Source organism: Vanellus vanellus (assembly GCF_965231255.1).
Source record: "Vanellus vanellus genome assembly, chromosome: 1".
Taxonomy (NCBI): Eukaryota; Metazoa; Chordata; class Aves; order Charadriiformes; family Charadriidae; genus Vanellus; species Vanellus vanellus.
The window spans coordinates 135,172,468-135,195,612 of record NC_138905.1 but is presented as its reverse complement, the minus strand read 5'-3'; the positions used below and the strand labels follow the sequence as shown (position 1 = coordinate 135,195,612).

General features: G+C 40.5%; 1 protein-coding gene across 1 annotated transcript in view; it reads right to left on the bottom strand.

Moving 5' to 3' along the window:
- MAP3K15 (mitogen-activated protein kinase kinase kinase 15) overlaps positions 1-21,457 on the bottom strand; it is a gene marked incomplete at its 5' end in the record, with an annotated part of 95,071 nt that extends 73,614 nt beyond the window's left edge. The window contains one exon of the mRNA XM_082495511.1: positions 21,127-21,457. Within this exon, the coding sequence (XP_082351637.1) occupies positions 21,127-21,457 (331 nt within the window). The remainder of the gene's footprint in view (positions 1-21,126) is intronic.
- Positions 21,458-23,145: the final 1,688 nt, after the last annotated feature.

Below are 23,145 nucleotides of genomic sequence, written 5' to 3'. Positions count from 1 at the left end.
TTTTAATCCACTTTTTTTTTAAAGGATTATTATCTAGGGAAGACAACAGAGAAAATTAGATTCTGATTCTGGTGTATTATCCATCCACATCCACTCTGATTATAAAACGAAGCAAAGTCTAAACTAGATATATCTCACTTTTGACAGCTCTAATGGATTAAAGTGCTGTAGGAATTCTGAAAACCTGTGCAAATGGCAAAAATGCTGAAGTGTGCTCATCCATTGTTTGTCTGTTTACTCAGGACAACAAAAAGACTGTTGTAAAGTGGCGATTTCAGGCATGTGTTTTTTATCAAAACAGGGCAACACCTCTAACTCATGTTCTCAGACTGAGCTTGTCATTTGCCTTTTACTCAGCTGTGGCTTTAATCTTACCTTCATCTGTCACAAGTTTTATGTTACAAAATGATCGATTGGTGAAAAAGGTGCACCACACACCAAAATGCATTAATTCTGCTTCTCTCATCTAGCAAAATGGAAGGCAAGGAAAAAAAGCCTAACAATTGGGGGCGTTATAAAAGCCAACATTATCAGAACAGCAAACACAAGTGGGAAAGTCAGATATTTCTTTTGCATTTCTTCTTTCCTGTATGTCAAATCTTGCTCTGGGAAGCAGTTTCACATCCTTCCCCATGTAGTCATTCTACTTTGTAAATGTGAATACTGAGAGTGCTGAAGAAGTAATTTTAACTATGTATTAGCAGAGAAGAAGCAGCATGCTTGGCTAAGGAAAGTTGGCTTTTGAATAACTTTTCTGAAAGGGCCAGGCAAATCCAGAGTCCTACTGTTGCTAGGAAACTGAAAAACTTTAATTTTTAGATGAGCCTTTCCACTATATGGCAGCATTACTAGCTGCAACAATAAGGACGATTGCTTTGCTCCACTTAACACACAAACACACTAAAACTGGCAGTGTCCCACCTCCAGAGACAAATCTGGGAACAGCTGTGTTAAGCTAAGTGGTCAAACTGGCACTTCACAGGCCAGATCCAGCTGACCTGCTGCCTTTGTTTGGAAAGCAGGCACATGCACATCCCCATCCTCATAGAGGAGGCGGAGGAAGAAGAGTTAACATCCAAGTATCTTTCTAAACAGTGCATTTGGGTGCATGCTAGAGTCCTTTCATGTGGCCCAGCAAGGCAACTCCTCCTTCCTACGCACCTAAAAAGTTCGGACCACTCAAACTCAAGCCTCTCAGCTCCCAAGGCAAAAAGCTGAAATACAGCAAACTATCACAATGGTTAGAATTTACCAAGCAAAGCTGTAGCCTGGATTACACTCTGAAAGTGGAGATAAGGAAGCTGGTACACTTGTTTTTCATGTATAGATCACAAAAGTGCCTCATACGGCTTCCATTCAAACCACTGGGGGAACCCCCAGTGACCTGTAATGGCACAGGAACAAGCACTTTTTGGATAGCCATCCTGCAGGAGGTGAAATGTGAAGTCCAAAGAAGCAGCCAGCAGAATAATCCAGTGTGGAAGAAACAGAGGCCCAAGTAGCTATAGTGAGACCAGTAATGAATGCAACCAGCACAGCAACATGTACACAGCGCCTCAAAGCATTTTAATGTAGGTATGGAATACAAAAAAAGTATTTTAAATATTTATTTTAGTTGTAACCAGAGAGAAACTTCTTGCTAGTGAGATCAGTTCTCACCTGTAACCTTTTGTCCTTTTGACATCAAATACCAGTCTTTGGCAAGAACAACTGAAAATTTTAGTCCTAGGCTATCTTAGTAACGTATGACATTATAACATTTACTGGCAATTCCCATCCATCAAAATTGACCCTCTGGATACGGAGAAAATCCAATGCTCATCTCTGGCTTTCATAAGTCTGTACGAGTACCCATTTCATACAACCAACTCTACAACAGGGTTACATTCAGACCCAAACATTATAGCCACTAATCATGTTAGCACTGTGGTGTTACTTTACAGTCGCACTCAGATACCACATCTTTCATCTGTCCTCTGGTACACAGAACACACGTTAAAAATAGAACTAGAACATATTTTTCATGTTCCAGTGGCGTTTATTGCAATTCAGGATAAACTAGTATCTAAAACTACTCATTTTTCTAAACTATAACAAAGGATTTGTGCCATATTTATAATTGGTATATATTCCTTAATATCAAAATAACCATCTGTTCCAAAAATAAAATCACCCAAGAAACTGCACTTTAGTTAAAAGGAACAGAACAAATTACAGCAGGTGAGCAACATTGCCCATTCTAGGGCTTGAGTTCTCATTTATTTTTATGTTTTGGCATTTTCTTATTCATTAGATACAACAGCTGAAGCTTTCAATTCTTTCCTCTACAATTGCATATTAGGAACTTCTTTTGTTAAATGGAAACAAGGATTCTTCCAAAAACTTTGGATACCAAAAGCAAAAGCTGTAAGAAATATTTTAAATGTTTCTTAAATATAATTAATTCACAGTAAAACTAAGTTTCAAACAAAGCACTACATTAAAATAAGAATGCAGTTCTAGTGATCCAGAAAAGCAAAAATTGTGTCAAGAACATGCCTGTGCTTATTATTTCTTTAACTGATCTTTAAAGAGAGTCCCTCAGACTCTGTCAAAACAGAATGCAACCAGCACCCACAAGAACTGGTTTGGGAAGAAAAGCAATGCAGTTAAAGTAATACACAGAGCACAAGTATGCAGGAGAAAAATACTGTATGATTGGAATAGTAAAAAACCTGAAAATAGCCTGTCATTCAGAAAAGGGCAGAAAAATTTACTATTTTTTGTACGGTTGGCAGTTTAGGGCAGGAAGGAAACAAAGAACTAATCCACAGAGAACTTTTCTTGCAATACTGAATTGCAGAAGTTAGGAAGTATATAATACACTGTAAACAGTGTATGCCTAAGCATAGAAGTTGCTTAATGTTTTCCATGACAAAGCTTTGCTTTCAGTCCTTTTTAACTTTGCCAGTCTTTGCTTCAGGTTGGCTTTTTTCTTTATAGAAGATTTAATTAAAAAAAAACCCAGTCATTTCTGAAACTGTTGGAGAACTTATTTTTCTGGCCAATGTTAAACATCCTCTCATGCCAAAGCTTTAGTGCTTCCAAGCAGCAAAACAGAAATTTGTCAGACAAGTCAGGCCGTCTGGAAGTACTCTTGCTAGCTCATGAAACACTGCTCGTTCCAAAGCTAAGATTTCAGCAGAGAGTTGGTCAGAGTCACAAGGGAGATGTTTGGTCTCAGATGAGCCAGTCCTCACTCACTTCGTTGTCAGTGCAGAGAGAAGCAAAGCACTTTCAGAGCACCGTTCGTCTCATCTGTCATAAGTCTACTTTAGTGCCCATTTCTCTCCACTAATTATGAAGGGAGTCAAAGCCAACTGCAGACACCCACACTGAAGGTGTTCAGTGCTATGAACCCCCACTATAGGGCCTAGCTTCTCTACTTTGAAGAACTTAATTAACCATTAAGGCATTTCAGTAAAGAATTATATCACCTCAGCAGATATTTCCCTGCAGATGTTCCCACCAGCTGACCAATGAATTAGTGGCCCACAGGGAAGGACTACAGCTCTTTCTCATCAGTACTATACCCACAGTTACTCTGCCTGCGAGAAAGAAACTGAAGGATTGTCACAAGTCAAACCCTCAGACCCAAAGGAGTCTCTGAAACACCTAACTCTTGCTTGAGTTTTCGATAAATTGGGAGCTCATTTGTGACTCCTAGCTTATGACACTGGGGTTTTTTGGCACTCAAGAAATATCATTATATAACTGTGTGGATGACTGTTCTTTAAGTGGGGTTTTTGCATGTACTACCTCAGCCCAGAGCTTTTCTGCTACTCATATAATCTGATTGTTTAGTTACATTGAAGCGCTGACCATAACCTCCTGGTCTATGGATGAAGTTTATACTCAAGTTAAATTCTCAGTAAAATTACCTTCAAGCCAAATATAAGGATTGCATTTCCCTGTAAAACAATGACATTCATACTACAGCTACTAGCAGGCTTTACTTTTTTTTGTCTTTCATACCATAGCTTGCGAGGTCCCGGGAACAACATAGTTTCAAGTCTGAGGGAGCTAACTTGCAGTGATGTGAGAGATCACAGTTAAAAAAAGAATGTACATGGCACACTGTTACTGCAAACTCACCCAGTACACACTCCTTTGCACAGCCGCCCTTCCTTGAGGAAGGATTGTAAAAGTTTACCCATTCTGGGACTGCAGTCAAGGTCACAGGCCATTACCAACCACAATCACATCAGATGGGTCCTGCCAAGGTGTGCACACAGCTAATAAATGATTTTGGAAGGTTGTGACAAACACAAGAGACCAATATTTACCCCACTTCTTTGTAAAATCACAGCCTTCAAGCTCCTGGGTTAGAAACTGAAAGAGACTATGACTTGGATCTTAGCCATTTGAGCAGTTTCATTGCTCAGGCAGATGAATGCTTATGCCTGGCTGCAACTCCTACCTCTTTTCCCGTGACCCATGGTCTCTGTTCCCCTCTCGTCCCGTTCTATCCTCCCCTTATCCCTCAACCTATATTTAACTTGATAACTTCTGACTGACAGTGCTGGCACAGCAGCAGAGAGAAGCTGGGGTAGACTAGGGACTAGAGAAGTGATAGTCCCGCTGTACTTGGCACTGGTGAGGCTGCACCTTGAATACTGTGTTCAGTTTGGGGCCCCCAACTACCAGAAAGACATTGAGGTGCTGGAGCATGTCCAGAGAAGGGCAATGAAGCTGGTGAGGGGTCTAGAGCAGAAGTCTTAGGAAGAGCGCCTGAAGCAACTGGGGTTGTTTAGTCTGGAGACAAGGAGGCTCAGGGGATACCTTATCACCCTCTACAATACCTGAAAGGAGGTTGTAGCAAGGTGGGGGTAAGTCTCTTTTCCCTGTTAACAAGCAACAGAACAAGAGGAAATGGCCTCAAGCTACACCAGGGAAGGTTTAGATTGGATATTATGAAAAATTTCTTCACTGAAAGGTTTGTCAAGCATTGGAACAGGCTGCCCAGGGAAGTGGTTGAGTCACCATCCCTGGAGGTATTTAAAAAGGTGTGTAGATGTGATGCTTAGGGACATGGTTTAGTGGTGGACTTGGCAGTGCTAGGTTAACAATTGGACTCTATGATCTCAAAGTTCTTTTCCAATCTAAATAATTTTAGGATTCTAAGCTCTGTCAATGCAGCTTATCAGTCCTGTGAGTGGTATCAGCTACCAGCTTCCTGCTAGCCTCCTGGAAAAACACTTTAAAAAACTGTTAGACTGTACAACAATTAAAAAAAATAAAAGTTAAAAACTTCATTTCATGAAAACTCACTTTTCACATGTCATATAGTAAAACACACTTGGATCGGTACTCTGGACTGAGTACACACAGAGACACCTTTTAAACAATAGTCATCCAATGCTGTTGTATAATCATATTTCTTGAGTGCCAAAACAAAGTACTTAAAATTTAAACCTTGTAAGCATGCACCCAACAGAAGTAGAAAAATAAAAATTAAAAAAAAAGGCAAATTAAAGCAATTTGCTATTGCAGGTTGACATCCATCATTTGGCCATGTATAATGTAAACAGCAACAACTATTAATCACTGCAAGTTTCAGGGAAAAAATACTGTCTTTAAAAAGCCAATATATAGTATAAAATACTCTATACTCACTACCTAATTATTGTTAAAATATGCTAAAGAATCTTTACATTCTAAGAAAACTTTTAAACAACACAACTCAAATATCATACCAAGAATCAAGCTTAGCTGGTATCAAAAATGCTATGGAAGAATAGCTATCATAATGCATGCTTTAAAATTTTCTCCAAAGGTTCACTGCATCAGTGACTGAAGTTTCAATTTTCTGTTACTTCAGCTTTCGCCTTTATTCTCCCACCCCTCAATCTCTTTTACCAAATCAGAGTCTGGATAAAATGTATATTTGATCCAGAACTCATCATCTACTTGTCAAAATGGGAAGAGAGATAACCCAGGCTTCCTAAGAAGCAAAGAACCAACAGTAAGAGCTAAGTGCGCAGTGTTGAGACCCAGTACAACCATAGCAGACAAGCAACTGTGGGGTATGTGGTGAACCAAGCAGTTCCCATCCACTTCAGTGGTTGCAGAAGATGAGTAGGCACACCATGACAAAGGCTGACAAGACCGCAGGAAGAGAAAGGGGAGTATCATGGTTTAAGCAGCTGAATGCTTGCCTGCGTAATTGAATTCCATCTCTGCTTCTTTCAACCTCACAGCTGTGGCATGATACTAGCCTAGTCACATAAACTGAGATTTAAGAGATGGACTTGGTGACCATACAGTTATTAAGATTCTGATTTTTTTTTTTCGGGGGGGGGGAGGACAGAGGCGGATTATCAAAATACCCCAACGGAACACAAAAAGTGGCTTTGAAAAACAGAGCCCTCATTTTAAAGGCAGTTTGTAACAAACCCAATGACTTTAGAGAGAAGAAAAATTCTAGTATTTTACCTAAGCTGTTCCCTTCTATCATCTGGTTGTACCTTGGCATGAGTTACAACTCAAGTAGTCTCTGATTTAACTTCTGTAGTCTTCCATCTGCAAAATAGCTAAGCATCTACAGAGCAATCAATATGCCTGAATCCTACCTCAAAAAAGACGCGTATTTGCACTTCCCATGTGCTCATTCAGTCTTTATACACAAATGAATACTAATGAACCAGTATTCAAAACTTCTCAAAGAGTATTTAAATAATCTAGGTTTGTTTCCCTTTTTGTTATTCACAGACATTAGGCAAATGAAGATTCCAGAAGTCACTTACTTCTCACTTTTCCCCAAATTCATTATCACCGATTGAAAAAGGCTCCCAAATCTACATATCCAGGACACTACAAAAATACTTACCTATCACAGATGTTCTGAGAAAGACAGCTGTTCAATAATTTTCCCTGTTTATATACTTGTAGCGTATTAAAATTTTTTACATAGATGCTAGACAGCCAAAGTGAGTAGACGTCTCACATCATCCATACTTTGCACTATGCCAGGTCATCAAAGCTAACATTATTTCCTAACATTTCCCTGCAAGCCAACGTGCCTACTGAATTCTACAGCAGCTGTCATTTCTCTGCCCTATTTAACAGCAGAGGAGAAAAGAAACAGCAGAGTAGATTAAAAACAGGCGCTTCACACTTGCCTGCCACACTAACAGTGTGCCAAGTGTCACATGAAAATATTTCCACTGCAATGTTTACTAGAGCTAAGCTATCCATTTTAGAGAGCGTACAGAAAAAACAGCCCAACCCTGAACCTAATTTGAACCTTGCCTGTAGTTTGGGGGGGAAAATGAGAAATGTGAACTTTATTTAACTTTTTCTACACCCCTGCACTTCCTACACAGGGTCATAAAAGGCAATGAAAGGGAATGAAGTATCAAAAGAAAAGAAAACAAAACAAAACAAAACAGTTGCTTATGGGATAATCTGGCCTAAGTTAAATTAAGAAGAGTATGAAATTCAACAAGAAAGGCTGTCCCTTCCTCCCCGACTGCAGGCAAATCAATTTCTAGGCTAAGGAGGTTTAGATAAGCTCCAAACATTTAGACATTTATCCAAACTAAACCACTCGAGAGTCACCCATCATTTAATGTTGAATACCTTGGCTGGGGAGCAGAAAAAATCTGCCAAATCTGCACATCTCCAACAGGTCACACACTGGCCAACAACATATATCAAAAACATTTTAAAAAATAAAATTACACTGAGCTTTATCTTCTGCCCAAAGAAATGTAAGAGATAAGAAACATAATCCAAATAGAAGGAACTACAATGGAAAGAAAAAGATTTCAGTACACTGAAGTTCCTCTGCCTGTGTTAAGCTAAGACCTTTATTTTTTTATTTAAGAATTAAAAATATAGCATACGAAGATAAATGAGACTTTCCTACTCTGAATCTCTTATTCTTCCCAATTATTTTTTTAAAAAGCAAACATCAAGAGACATCTCCATCATTAGCACTGGAAACTTGTACATACCAAAATGAGGTATCCCAGCTTGTAACTAGATTACAGATTTCCTCTTTATGTTGATAGACTCCCAGATTGTTATTCAGGATCCCCATAAAAGCACAATAAGTTACGCATAGAGAAAATGTTAATTGAGGAAAGGCAGTATTGTTAAAGTGCAAATGAAAATAAAGTTTACATAAAGCCACAGCATCCTCCGTGAGCCAAGAGACACACTCACATATGGATACAGAGTTCTTGATTTAATATTCTGGATGCTGGGCAGATGTGGATCCAATTTGCTATTTTTAACTTTCTTGTAAACAGTACAAGCTTTATGTGCCAGCCTAAAAGACTACATACGCTAACAAAAAATCTTCATGCACCACTGAACACTGTAATTTCAAAAATGGGCAACATTCATTAAAAAATTGCTCTAAGTACTGATCAATAAAATCTAGAATTTCAGCATAAGCTGTCTTTTACAAAGACAGTCACAACCATTATCTACTTAATCTTTAACTATCCTATAAATACAGTATACATTATTACTTCTAGCATGTAGATAGGGAATATTAAGCACCAATAGCTTGTTTTTTATCACAGCGCATCCATTCCGGATTTCCCTACTTTAACGAAGATTACTACTAAAAAGTAAGATACCCAAAGCTAATCACCACAGGATCTCTATAGAGTCAGAGGAATATTAGTTTTTCCAAATTGTGATTCATCAGAGACAATGAATCACATGAAACTGTGATTTTACAGCAAGACTCTAACCATTGTCTCTAGCATTTATTAAATGTAGCATAGGATGTTTCACCTTAAAATATACATACATATAAAGTTGTCACAAGATGAATCCCAGCACGGGTGCTGACAATATCTCAGTTTAAGTATTCAATAGTGTATTTTTTTCTTTTTAATAAATCCCAAGATAGATCAGCTTTTTCCTTACAAATTTAACTCTACAAGTATTGTTTTGAGGCTGACTTCACATGACCTTCTATTTTTCACACAGCTGAATCCACAGCTGAAGTTCTTATTCTGCTGTTCAAATTAGCAGTCTAGGAGTACTTTCATTGTCCAAAGTCCCAAACAGACTTCAAGAAATCTCTGGCACTTCTTGATGGAGCATCCTTTTCTTATTATTTTGGGGAAAGATCATAGTCAGATTTGGGGATGATCAGCAAAGAAAAATAAAAACAAAACTAAAAGAAAAAGGGGGAGGAGTGTGCAGAAGCAGTGAGCGTCTTTATTGATGTGCAAGTTTTTCTACTAAGTAAATGTTCCCTTTTGAAGATTTCTGAATTTTGTGTATTGCAACTTCTGTAGAGAGAATGAATGCCAAGCCATGTTCATGCACATTCACCCTATGACCACTTCTCTGCATTGTCCCAGTGTAGTGTATTATAGTTCACAGATCAGAATTCAGCAGAGAAAAAACCCTTAATGTTTGCTATATTAGTCACTCTGAAAATTAGTTTACAACTTTAAACCGGCAGAAAAGGCCAATTGCAAAATGATTGGAAGAACTTATAGGCCTATGCCAGTAAGTAAGGCTTGTGCCGTGGAGCAGGGAGAACACTGAATTTTATATCACTAGAGTCTGCCTGCTGCTTTCACAAGCACAGTTTCAGATTCAATGAGGAAAAAAGAAATACATTAATTACTGCAGTGAAGTTTTCAGATGGCAAGCAGTTTCTAAGAAAATGTTTTGGAAATTTGTGTTATCAGGTCACCCAAACACTGTACAGAGTCATGAGGTGTTTTGATGCACGTGGACTATTTACTTTCAGCCTACATCAGCAGAGTCTTCCCATTAGTTGTGATATTGCTGGATTTCACTTGACTAAACAAGTCTATATTCAAAGATTAAGTTGTCATAATCACAGCAATGGTATTAACTGTGACAGACTGTATGTAAAAAATATCAGCATCAATGGGATGCTGTTTGGTAACTGAGTATGTCTCATGATTATCTTATTACCAACCTCAAAGATACAAAGGAAGACAGAACGTAGTCCCTGTGTTATGCTGCTTCCAAAGAAAGGATGTTACTAGTCACACTTGCCGAATTCTGCTGGAGAATACCCGGAGTCAGTGCTCTGACAGACTGTTATGTACTTAAGGACCAAACCAGGAAAACCGGGTCTGTGCTTTTACAGCAGTTCTTATCTGCGGCCAGGCCAGCCACAAGGCTGTCTCCACACCATTAGAACCATTTTTTACTATGTTCTGGACTGCAATATGACTGCGAGACAGCCAGGCTACCAGATGATAGCAAATGCTGTTGAAAGTGGGCATTTACTGCTTTTTCCTTTGGAACTAGAGTTTGGCTGCCATTCACTAGCTGGAATTAAGTATTAGGCTTGCAAGACAAGACTAAATCAGCATATTTTTCAGAGGGTTTTTTAAAAGCGTTCAGGGAGTATGACAACAGTGAGCATTTCCATGAACAGTAGCATGTGCTCCAGAAGGAGAAAGAGATCTATTCAACACATTGCAGCATTCATTTTTCATGAATCCTTAAAGCTTTATCATCTTTGATGAAACACCGGTCAAAGTTAGGGTTGAGCAACTACCGTAGTCAGATCTGAGGCCCCACAGATTTATTATACACACAGGATAGAATAGCAACTGCCACCACTTTCAGGGACTATAAGGTGGAAACTCAAATTTGAAGTCATGTTGAAGGAAAAGGATCAACAGTACATTGCAGTACAATGGAAAAAGGATCAACAGTACATCAATCTGTACCTTGTGAATGTGTCATGGTGGGAGTATGCAAGAAAGTTTAGATTTAAGATCCTAAATACTGAATATCCATCTTTAAAATTGTCCTAAATAGCAAAACTTTATTTCCTTAACTTGTTATTCTTCTCAGAAGTTGTGTTACATCTTCTCAGAGGCATTCACTACTGCAAAACAAGGAATCTGAAGAGGCATTAAAGGGTAAAAAATATAATAATAATTAAAAAAAAAATGAAGCATTCTTTTGTGCCTTGATTGGAAGCCAGAAAGTCAAGGCAGTTTCTGGTTTTCCAAAAACAATATGGAGACTTACCTAGTTTTGTTCTGTAGTTATTATAATAAGCAAAAAGGTAAGTTTATCAGCTCCAAAACTTAATTACCATGAAAACAAAAAAGTCCATCCCAACCATTTTCAGACTTCCTTTCATTCTGATTCGCACACTTTCTCCACCTGACAACAACCCATAATTTGTCAGTTTTCTGAAGGACCATGAACACTAGTAGAAACAGGCACCATGTCTGGCTTTGAGCTTGGTAATCATGTCATTTTCTCAAACTGAAGTATGTCAAGCGTCCATTTACAAAGAAAATATCTGAAACAAATAACTCAGTTCCACAAAAGACAGAGATGATGCTGATAAAAGCAGACAGTTACTCTGTTAAACAGGATTGTGCACACAGAAGCTCTGCAAAGTAAGGAAGCTTCGTACCAAACAGTAACACCATTGTAAATATTAGCTTTTCTCCTGCAAATTTTTATTTTTGACTAAGATTAGAGCACAGATGACTGGTCTAGCACCGTTGGAAAATAACATGCAGACAGAACACAGATGTTTACTGTTTTCATTTACCAATTCCCAACTCCAGTTTCATCTTGTCACTCTCAGAGCAAAGGCAAAACTAACAACAAATCTCTCCCCTCAAGACACACACAAATTAGCAGAATTAAAAAATAAAAATAAAATCTTTTTTATTTCTTCAACTGCTGTGAGTGAAAACAGGAAAGTTGATTCAACTATTCTTACCTGAGTGAAATTATTATGGGCAGATATTTTTCTGCATTAGACAAAAACTGTAGCCTTTCTGTGATTGCTATGGCAAAGACACTCGATTCAATACAATTTCTTCTGGCTGGACTAGCTTCGAAATATTTGTAACAAATTTAAAGGAGGAGAGCAGACAACAAGCAAATAAGCCACTATCCCAAGTGGAAACAAAGTAACTCCCCTGTTATTTTCCCCACAATCAGTTTCACGAATCTACAACTATGTTTTTGACAGGCCTGGAGGCAATGGAGTCCCACAATTCATGGAAAGCACTGCTGACACCAGTAGGAAACTAAAGACTTTTAGGGAAAGCTTATTATCATGCTGATTTACATGGACGTTTGTTTATTTGTTTGTACTGTGTTTTAGGATTAGACTTCAAAAGCTTTAGATATTATGTAAACAACATTTCTCAAATTGTTGAGAGGCAAATGACCATCAGTGGTTGCCCTACAGTTCTGTGCATGAAGGCATGTTTTTCTAAATGGGAGAAGAAAAAACATAAACAGCAGAGTTTAGACATTTCCTCCCATAACTTGATACAAAATGAAACAAAAAAGATTATACCGAGTGAAACAAGGTTAAAAAACACTTCAAGACGATTCTGTTTATAACTACCCTTTGTTTGTTGTTTTAAAGAGATATTAAATAAATTTTAAACATAATTTAACCATAAAAGCAGTATATACTACAGTATACACAACCATATGTGCACAAGTTCAGCTGTGATAAACCAGAGTACTTCCCTTAATACTGGATTTAGCTATACCATCACAGATCAACAGAAAGCTAGGGACATAGTGTTAACAGTGTCATTACCGTTTTGGATTTGTGCCTGTCATCAGAGCCCTGATGCGCCTCAGTCAATGAAAGATCACGCTTACCAAGGCTGGGATCATGTACTTTCAATGTAATAAAAGCTGGCATACATTTTTCAAAGTTGTGAATCCCATGTGTCTTTAAACTCCAAGGCATAACTGTTGTTGAAAAACTGACTTAGACCAAAGTTAAAACGCCTAGAAGCTTTACCAGAGAATATCTGAAAAGTTTAGTTCTAACACCTTGAACACCACAGCAGAATCATTTACCTTGTCAGACTGAATATTATAAAAGATAAAAAAAAAGCAAGCACAGTTTATCATGACACAGTGATCCAATACTTTTAAGTGTCAGAATTCATGTCTCAGCTTTGCGTCCCTCCTTGCAGACTAGAGTGATGCAGCTTTTGCTGCTGCTTTGCTCTATAGCCTCCCCAACCTCTCAGGAAAAGGTGAAGGTAGTAGCAGCACCCCTGAGAGAACGAAGACAAGCTAGGTGAAACCATACTGAGTTTGAACTTGAGGCAATCTTATAAGCAGAATACAGAGGAAGTCAAAACCTCTGGAGTTCTCACCCAAGTTCTGCACCTTACACATCAGAAAAGCTTTACCTCAAGCTTCTGTGTCTGCAAATCAGTAACGTTAGTTACTTTTTAACTAGGGACTACATCAACATTTGTTAACATGCAAGTGTAATTTGATTATTAAAAAAGCAATGTATGATTATGGTAATAAAAGCAGGACATGACTGCAGAACATAAAATAAGCTACTGCATATCTATCATAATTTATTTTACAGGAGGATGGAAATTAAAGCAATGTAATTAACCCACATAAGCAAATATTCTTTTTTTTTTTTTTAATTTTTACTTAATTTTGCGACCTCAGGTCTGAGAGAAACAGTTCTTAAACCTAAGAAGAATATGCTACATGCAGCACAGCAAGACTGAACAAGCACGCAATCACTGCAAAGGAGACAAATGGCCAGGAACCAGGCTCCCACCTAAGCAGCCTCATGCGCCCAGTCTGGTTGAGTCAAGCCTGTCAGCTTCACGTACAGTTTCTCTTCAGGAGCTCTCTGATATGACTGAGGGTCAACTTGAAATGCAACAAGGTAGAACTAGAAATCTGCTTGCCAGCATCTCATGGTCAAATAGCACAGCAGATTCCTTCACAGTAACTTAGGAACTATATTGAAAAATATGTTTGTATATCATTCTTAAACAAAACCAAAAAAAAAGGTGACCTTTAGAATTCACTGACTGGTATGCACAGTCAACACTGTTTTTCTGCTATCAGTAATCAGAACAACATCTACTTATATGAAGTATTCCAGAAATGTTTCATTTCCCCAAAAATATTTAAGCAATATCTAAAAAACAAAATAAAACAAAGAACACCTTAACTGCAGTGTTTTCAAGGGCCATGTGACAATATTGGTCTTCAGATCAAAGGCAGCTCAAGATAGATGCAGTTGTTCATCTGTTCAGAATAACCCTAAATTGTTCAAGTTTTTTAAATCATTTGTAAAGGATGTAATAGGCATAAAAGCTTTTGTCTATTTAGCGAGAATCGATAAGGCTTTTAATCATACAGTGAAAAATATTACTTGCAGAGTAAACTAAACCAAAACAGAAACACACAGGATTTTTATTATATTCAGGGAAAAGATTCCTTCTCAGCTGATTCAACACCTAGAAATTATCTGATATGTACCTAGCTACAAAACTCAGTGACAGAGGGTTCACAGTCAGATTCCAGGAAGACTTCTCAGATTCAACATTTAAGCTCAGGAGCAGAGAAAGACAAGCAGAGAAAATTGAAAGTTGTAGGTTGGGTTGTGTTTTGGTTTTGTTGTTGGTTTTTTTTTTCTTTTTTTCCATGCAAGTAAGTTTCATGCAGAGGAAAGAACAGGAAAAAAAAAAAAAAAAGTCAATTCCTAATCTTTTTTTCTTTTATCCAAAAAGCCATGGCACAGAAATTAATCACTTCAGAGAGACACGTACATACTCTCACCTTGGAACAACAAAAGAAGTCCAAATTTGCATGGTTAGCATCAGATTTTTAGAGATGCAGACAACTTCATTCAAAGCTTCACTAAAAGGTAGGGCTCAGACTGGTTTTGGATTGTCAGCATTTCTTTCCATATGACCCATCACAACTAAAAAGAGATGTTAGTTCCAAAAGAAGAAGTAGTAAATCAGAATCTCTCTCCACTAGAGAATCAAGGTATATTTCTTCTTTTTAACATCTCCATCATTCTCTGAATACAGCTCTATCTTGCATTTGGCCCACAGCAATATACCAAAGGAAAGTTAATTAATTACACAAAACCAATGTATGGTTATTTATTTGCATAATCAATGTATGGTTATTTATTTGCATGTTTCTAAGTTTGTTCAACTGACATTAAAGGAGGTATTTCACAGAATACACACAAGCTAAGCCAAAGTGAAGCCTTTCAGGTTACACACAGAAAAAGCAACAGTGTTGATACAAAAACATTTTTCACAGGTGACATAAAAAATAATGTTCTCCACTGTTGAACAAAAGCATGGAAATCTCTAAAGACAAATAAGCGTTTCTGCAAGAAGACTTCATGTTGGAAATTGACCCCAACTAATTTTATTATAGCAAAATACACCTCTTCAATGTAAGACCTGTCACAGCACCCAAGGTGTGTCATAACACAGTAACATAAAGACTTCATGGATTGCATCAGGCTTGTTACTGCCATTTAAAACTCACCTCATGCACTTGGATATAAAAGGATTACAATACGGATATATTACAGGGTCTTATCAGACTATTTAGTTTGATGGCACAATGCAGAGTTTTGCTGGAGACACCTGTAGTTGCTCTAGATGTGCAGTACCACGCAGAGATAAAAGATCAGGTTACCTCTGCTGTTGTACTAAAGCAGCACAATATGCAACCTAGTTAGCTCTAGCCTCTCAGCCACCACCTTCCTGTTCTGAAGATGGTTGGTTTGCTTCTCTTCACATTTCTGTATTCTGTGGTATACACAACTCCTCAGATTTAAAGAAAGTATACCCCTAGCCATTGAGCCAGTTGCAGAGGAAAAGAGAGAAAAAGTACTAGTTATTCCTCAAAAAAAAAAAAAAAACAGTAAACCCTGCCTGCTGAGGTAAGCAGAGAGCTAACCTTTAACCTGTTCCCCACTGTTCACTGTCACACCCAGGGGCAAAGATAAATTGCAGCAGGAAGGTTTGTCGAAACGCATTTAAGAAGTTACTGCCCTCAGCTGTCATTCTCACCTTCCTGTCAGGGATTACAATCCCTGTGGCAGTCAGCAAGACAAGCATGTGCCTCCAGCTCAGCTACACTAGTTACCATGCCGTATATTAGCTTAAACTAGTGACAAGTGCTTACTGCACCCTGACATACTAGCTTTTGGGCTGAAGAAGTTGAAGCATCCCTGCCAATTCTGCAGTGGGGATACTGGCCTTCAGAGGGCAAAGGGCTTCAGGGCAGGCAGCTGGGTACAGGCAGCGATGATTCCTTCAGCGGCTGCCAGAGCCTGAAAATCAGGATCCAGAACATAATTTTCTTCCTTCCCCTTTCATGGCATAAAATGAAGAGAAAGACTTTCAGGGACAAGAAATTGGGGTTACGTTAAGAGTGGTTCAACTACACTAAGGAAGAAAGGAGGACCTATGTTTCAGTCTCTGTCTGGGCCCCCTCACAAGTCTAACAGATGCTCTAAGTGAAAATGGGGCTGCAGAGACAGGTGTCAGAATATCAGACAATGCATTTTGGGACTGCCTTATCATTCAGGATGTCAGTTAGAAAAGTTCATACATAGCAAAACAACAGAAAAAGACTTCAAAATATTCCACTATACTCACAAGTGATCTGACATAGCTTCCTGGATTGTCAAAAGAATACTCATTTTTCTCAGGTAAACTTTTAGCTTTATTCCTCAGGACTCCAGTCTCTCTCTAGCTTGTCTTCCTTTTGTTTGACTTTTCATCCTGCCGACTTCAGTCACTGCAGTCATCTCAAAATGCTGTGGTCAAACAGTCCAAGAAATATTCCAAGTCTCAAAACACATTGCTGTACATCTTTCATAAGGTAAAAGCTACAGAAACAGGATTTCATAGAACCAAAATGAGAACATCCAAAACTCATACAACTGTAGAGGCCACTCCTTCACTTAACACTAGCAAAATAGTGTGGCACATCAGGCAATAAGCCTTGATAAAGTTTCAGGTAGACAAGTAAAAGCTACAACTCTTTCTATCTAGCATCATCCTTCCATAGGTACAGGGCAGACTTAACTTCTATATCATGTTTGCTTTCTTAGTACATCCAGGACAGAAAGATCCTTTGCAGCTACAGTAAGAGCACAAAGAGACTGTATCTATCTGTAACATCATTAACCAAGCCATGCTCATCTTTCCACCATGTCCCTTAAGCTGCTTATGAATGCACTACAGTGCCTGTCGTTTGATTTTCTGCATGGGATAATTCTGAAGAATTTAAAAAATCCTCAGTTAGCTCCTAGGCTCACTATTCCTGGGTAAAATTGCTACCTTGTGCAAAGAAAGCTTCACACTAATGCTGAGTATTTGTGACTTTCAATTGAAAAATATCACCTCTTTTCCCAGGGAAACAGTGAATGCATGTAAGCATCCTTGTTGCTTCTCTATTAGGTAGATACCATCGCCCACTTCTGCATCACAAATTACTTTGTTGACAGATTGTTTCTAGCACAGACTGAGCAAAGAGACCTCATCTTTCTGTTATCAAGCCCTTATTTCACAATTTGTTGTTAAGTTTGCTCTCACAAGCACTGTAGCTCTTCTTTAGCAGAGCATCTTAGAAAGTTTAGTGATTTCTTAAGATCGGGGTCATTCTGCATTACCTGCTGGTCTGCAATAACTAACTGCAGGCATAAGTCACACTTCCATTCATGATAAGATTTCAAATGATGGGAAGTCAGTAATGAGGACACTCAAGGAGAAAAGAGACATCATACTCTCATTATGGAATAAAGGTGTTTTTGCAGCATTTTTCTCAGTGGTTTACTGAAAAATCATCTACTAGAAAATCTGCCTGCAGACAGGACAAAGAGGTTCCTGTTGATCTTTTTCTTTGCACTCTGCCCTTAAAGTTTGCTGGCTTTGTCATCAAAGGTACCGATTCCAAGAATCATTATATTATAGACTCATACTAAATAAGATAAATAAGCTTGCTGGTGGTCATCGTGTCTTATGACTTTAAGTAAATGGCTACAATTTCAGGCACAGTGGAGAAAAAGGGATAATGGATAGCACTTTTAACAAAGACCCTGTCTTTACTATTCACAATGAGATGGACCTCACTGCTCAGTCTTAAGCATTACTAGATACTTACTGGTTAAGGTTCCAACTAGTAAACCAAGAGATGGCTATGGGCAAATATCTTCTAGAGAACTCCCAACTCTCAAAGCAAGAAGAACTGCATGCAGAACATGGTGTACAGCAAGTGCATTATAATAGGTATCTCAGTATGGGAAACAGCTGCTTGATATCCTACACAGGCAGTAATAAAACTTCTCTAGATTTTTTTATTTTTAAAGTAAACACATAGTAATTTCCTAACACAAATTTCATCATGAGCCATAGGATTGCTCATATTGAAACTAATTTTTAATGTTGTTCTTCGTTGAGAACTGAATAGATGCCAACAGTTGCAATCTAACACATGTTCTAGAAAAAGAACATGGCAACAATGAATTGTATCTATAAAATACAGAAAGTAAAAAGGACTGATTTTGCAAGGATTAAAGAAATTGTACGGTAGCGGATTAAGAATGTCGCATGTCAATGAACAATTATCAGATTCAGCATTTTTGGGTAATAGCTTGATAAGTATTCAAAAACATGAGGCAGGGAGAACCCACCAATGGACAACAGAACAAGAAAACAAAAGTTCTCAGGAAACAATGACAGATCATTGTATATAAAATAACAACTGAAAGAAGAAGGGGCAGCACTTTAAAATCCATGGTAATGAAAATCCAATATGAAATTTAGGTCCATTGCTAGCTGATCCCAAAGAGATAAAAAAAAAAAAAAGGAAAGCAAAACAATAGTGAAAAGTATAATGGATACTTTTTGTCCCTTTGCAGAATGAAGCAAGAAGACGCAATTACTTTGTATGACACTGTTAAAGGAAACCAAAAATTTCCCCACCTCCAGCATGTAGTAGGAGGAAATGAAGCAGCAAGTACTAAAATAAAGACACTTCACCTCAATGTGCCAGTATAATTTTATAATTTTAAATTGTAGAAATTTAAAGGTTCTGACTAAGGATTTCTCTGAACATCAATTTTAGACTTACCATACAAATTGGGAAAACTCCAAAGGACGGGGCAAATGTCACTACAGCCTCACTATTTAAAAAAAAAAAAAAAAAAAAGATAAAAGGGAACTGCAGAGATTTCAGTCAAAAAAGAGACAGTAACTGCAGCAATGCAAGAACAAAATAGCTATTAAAAATGTTGATGCTAGAAGAGCTATTTATTAAAATATTAAAACATCAGAAGAGCAAAAGAAAATCTATTAAAACGACTGTTTATACTTAACAGCATTTTTTTTTAATTAAGGATGCTTGCATTTTCAGGGTAACATTGCAGTTAATGGCAGTTAATTTGGGACCCTTGAACAATGAATTAGTGCGAAAATACTACTAACACATTCAGCATAGTTTTCAAAAAAGTATATACAGACAAGTAAATCTCTCTGCTTTTTGACAGCTTGCAGGTCTGGTTGATAAAGGTGACTCACGCTAATACACTTGAGTTTCTCTTAATACAGGTAAAGGATGCTTTGACCAAAAGGTTTGCCAAATAAAGGCATACATTACACAGATTAAAAAGTTGTCCCCCAGGCTGACCTCAAAATGCCACTCCTGGAAAGAAATCCACACAAAGACTATTTTGAACCGTCTCCTTTGAAACAATTATTGGTTCAGGACTATTCAATTAGTTTTTAATGGACACTAAAAATTATAAAGAGTATTTGCTAATGAAACCTGGACATAACAGTGTTGCAGGAGTATCCAGTAACAAAGCATTTTTACAAAGTGATATTAATCATTGATAAAATTATCTTGGTCCTACAAGATGACTTGAATGCAAAAGTCTGTGAAGGTAGGCAACTTTCCCAGACAATAGACACCCACTGTCTCAAGCTCTTAGTACAATACAGAGCAGGTGTGTGCATAATACATTCATAGGACTATGAGTAGAAACAGAGAAATAATTTTGCATTGATGAGACCACCAGTACACTACTATGCTTACCTTCAGAAGGGGTACAAAAACACAGGAGATACACAGAGAAACTGCTAGTTCATTGTTGTGTACAAAGACACACAAAGAATATATTTATTATACACTTCAACCTTGCTAGCAGAGATATAACAAAATCCCCTGAGCAGGAAATTAAAAAACACCATCACATGTGAGGTTCCTCAATATTTGGGTGACTTATCAGGGGATGAAATGGACTCATCATCATGAGAATTTAAAATAAGACTGGAGTTTTAAGAAGTATTCTTCAACACAACAAAACAAAACTCTTCTTGGGAAAGATGGACATCAACATAAATGTAACAGTACTTTCCCTCTTCAGAGTGTGGATCCCACAGTTTCCTAATGCCTGCTCGTACAGATGTGAGAAAAAGTATGTCTGCATGTCTGCAACATGTCCACATATCCACCTTGATTAGTTTTAATAATACCTATTCACTCAGGGGCTTCCTCTGTTGGCTCAAAAAGCTGATGATTCTCTCCCCTGCCTCCCAACTGGCCAGGTGTTTTTTTGAGTGGAGAAGAGACGGCAGCTTACTTTTGAATCATCAGAGACCAGACACCAGCTGGAGCCTGGACAGGGTGGGCAATACTCACAAGTCTCCTTCCTTAGGGTACGTTTCTACACTCTTGTTCAGAGCAATCCTGGATCACTCTGTGCCTGGCTATATGCAAGCCAATTTTACTGTCCAGGTCTGGAATTAGAGAACGTGAACCATCTAGTCAAGCCACTGGCCACTGAGGCCACTGGCTGACTTGTCTTCATGCTATGTCACGCTCTAAACTCCCAACCAAGCTGGGAGCTGGAAGAGGGCAAATCACATTAGCCAGAGTTTTGCTGTTCCTTAAGGCTCGATCAGTACCATAGGACTCAGTCCTGCTGGGGCACCGTACCACACCACGGTGACCGAAAGAGCTGGTGTAAGGGCCTGAATTTTTTTCACACCTCTTCCTCCATGTGCAGGACACTCCTGAAGACTAAAGTCTTGCTCCCTTTACATGAGGTTCCCCTTGCAGCAGTTTTCCTTTCTCCACATCCCTCCTCAAGACCCCCTCACAGTCTCACGTTTCCCCTTCTTCTCTGCCCTCTCCGGCCCGGCCACCACCTTCACCACCGAGCCTTCCCCAGCTCGGCCGGCCGTGACCCCACACACCGCGGGAAGGTGGCACCGGGCAGGGGCTAGCCTGAGCCCCCGCCCCGCCTCAGCCCAGCCTGCTCACCTGCGTCGTAGAAGGCGTCCAGCACCGCCGTCTCCCCGAAGTCCAGCTCCCCGAAGTTGACCGTGCCAAGCTGGGCCCCCTCGGCCTCGCAAGCCCGCAGCAGGCACTGTCGCGCCCCGGCCTCGGGGCTACGCGCCCCGCCGCCCGCTTTGGGCGGGTCGTTCAGCACGTACACGGCCCGCAGGCAGCGCGGCCGCGGGGCTGCAGCTCCGACCTCCGCCGCTTCCCCGCCGCCTGCCGCCGCCTCAGCCGGGCCGGCGGCCGGCAGCTCCGGCTCCGCGCAGGGGAGCGCCGGCTCCGCCGCCGCGCTGCCGCCCGCGGGGCTCTCCATAGCGGCGTCGAGGGCTGAGGGGAGCCGGTGGCTGCCGGCAGGTGCTCAGGCGAGGCCGCGCCCCATGGCCAACAGTTGGGCAAACTCCGGCGGCGCAGGGCGAGGCGGCTCCCTGCCTCCCCGCGGACCTTCCGCCCGCGCTCCTCCCCTCGCCTCCGCGGCTGGGCACGGGCGAGTAGGGCGACGAGGTGGGGCGGAGAGGTGAAGGCGGCCGGCGCGGAGCGGAGCTCAGCGCCGCCCTCCCCGGACAGGACAGCCCCGAGGGGAGCGGCACGACACGGCGCAGAACCCGGCTCCCTCCCTCCCGCCCCGCGGCGGCACAGCCCGGCCGTGCCTTCCCGGCACCAACGCCCCTTTTCTCTCCGCTACCAAAGTGGTACTGAGGGGAAAGGCAGCACCGTCGGGGGGACCGCGCCTCGTTTATTACTTCCCTTCCCCGCCCCTCGCCCTGCAAGCGGCACCTCCGCCCCCTGCCCCACTGTCACTGCTGCCGACTGGTGTCGCTATTTGTCGCGGTGGCACCGTGCGCTCCGCTCGGGTTCCCCTGAGGGTTACCGGGGCTGAGGTTACGGCCGGCGGGTTGTCGCCAGGGGCCGCTCCCCCGGGCCCCGCGCGCGCGGCCGTTGGGAGCCGTTTAACCGCCGCCCGCCGTGAGGAGCCGGCTGAGCCCCGGCTGGGCTCCCCGCCGCCACTCCATACTCCCCTCAAAGGGGCGGCCCTCGCAGCCCGGGGGTCTGTCCGCTGTCAGCGTCTCAGGGCCGCCCTGTCTCTTAAGAAGCGAAGGCAACTGCTGTCGCTTTTTCGTCCCTCGATTGGCTGTATCGCGGCTTTCCCTCCACTGATTCTTCTCTCATTTATCGGTTAAGCGACTTTGAACACAGGCAAACCGTATGAGAAGCTTGGATAATAGTTCATCCTTCAATGCTTTCTCTTTTCCCTACAATCTGTGTCCCACGATCATGGCAAAATCAGCTCCTAGAAACTCTGTGGCGACTCCTGGCTTCTTAATAAAAACAAAATTAATTTTGAGCATCCCGTTTCCTAACACCTTTTTCTCATCAGTGAAACTGCCGGCAGCCGCCCCAGCTTTGGCACAGCTGTGGAGGGTAACCGAGGGTTGCCTGAGGGTAACTGCCTCCACCTTGGACCCCAGCTGTCAACAGGACACCAGTACACCCTATGGAGACCACGGCCTGCTGGCGATGGAAGGACCAGTGGAAAACTGTATTTGAAGCAGTAAACCTGTCTGGAAAGTTTTTTCATCTCGTTTTTCACTCAGTGTGACAGAAGAGGTTTTAAACAATTGGCACCTTCGCTTTCTGCTGCAGTGTGGCTCCGTATGGCTATCTGAGTTTAATATATTTACCATGTGCTGTAATACAACAAAAACAACAACCAAAGACTTAAAGCAAAGCATTTCCCTCTTAAGGTGTCTTTAGGCACTGTGGTTTGGTGACCATAATAAGAATTGCAGTAGCCCATCTTTTTGAGAAACACTCCAACGTGAGGATAGCATAGCGTTGCACAGCATTTATGTTTGCTTAGTTGCCTCATAAGGATTTTAGAGACAAGGCAGGGAAATAATTTGAGGCAAACCTGCTTCTCATTTTGGAGAGTTTGGGGCAAATAAATGGTTGGATTTGGTGCACAGGTTGGGGGTGTGTGTGCTTTTTGACAAACACACTGGT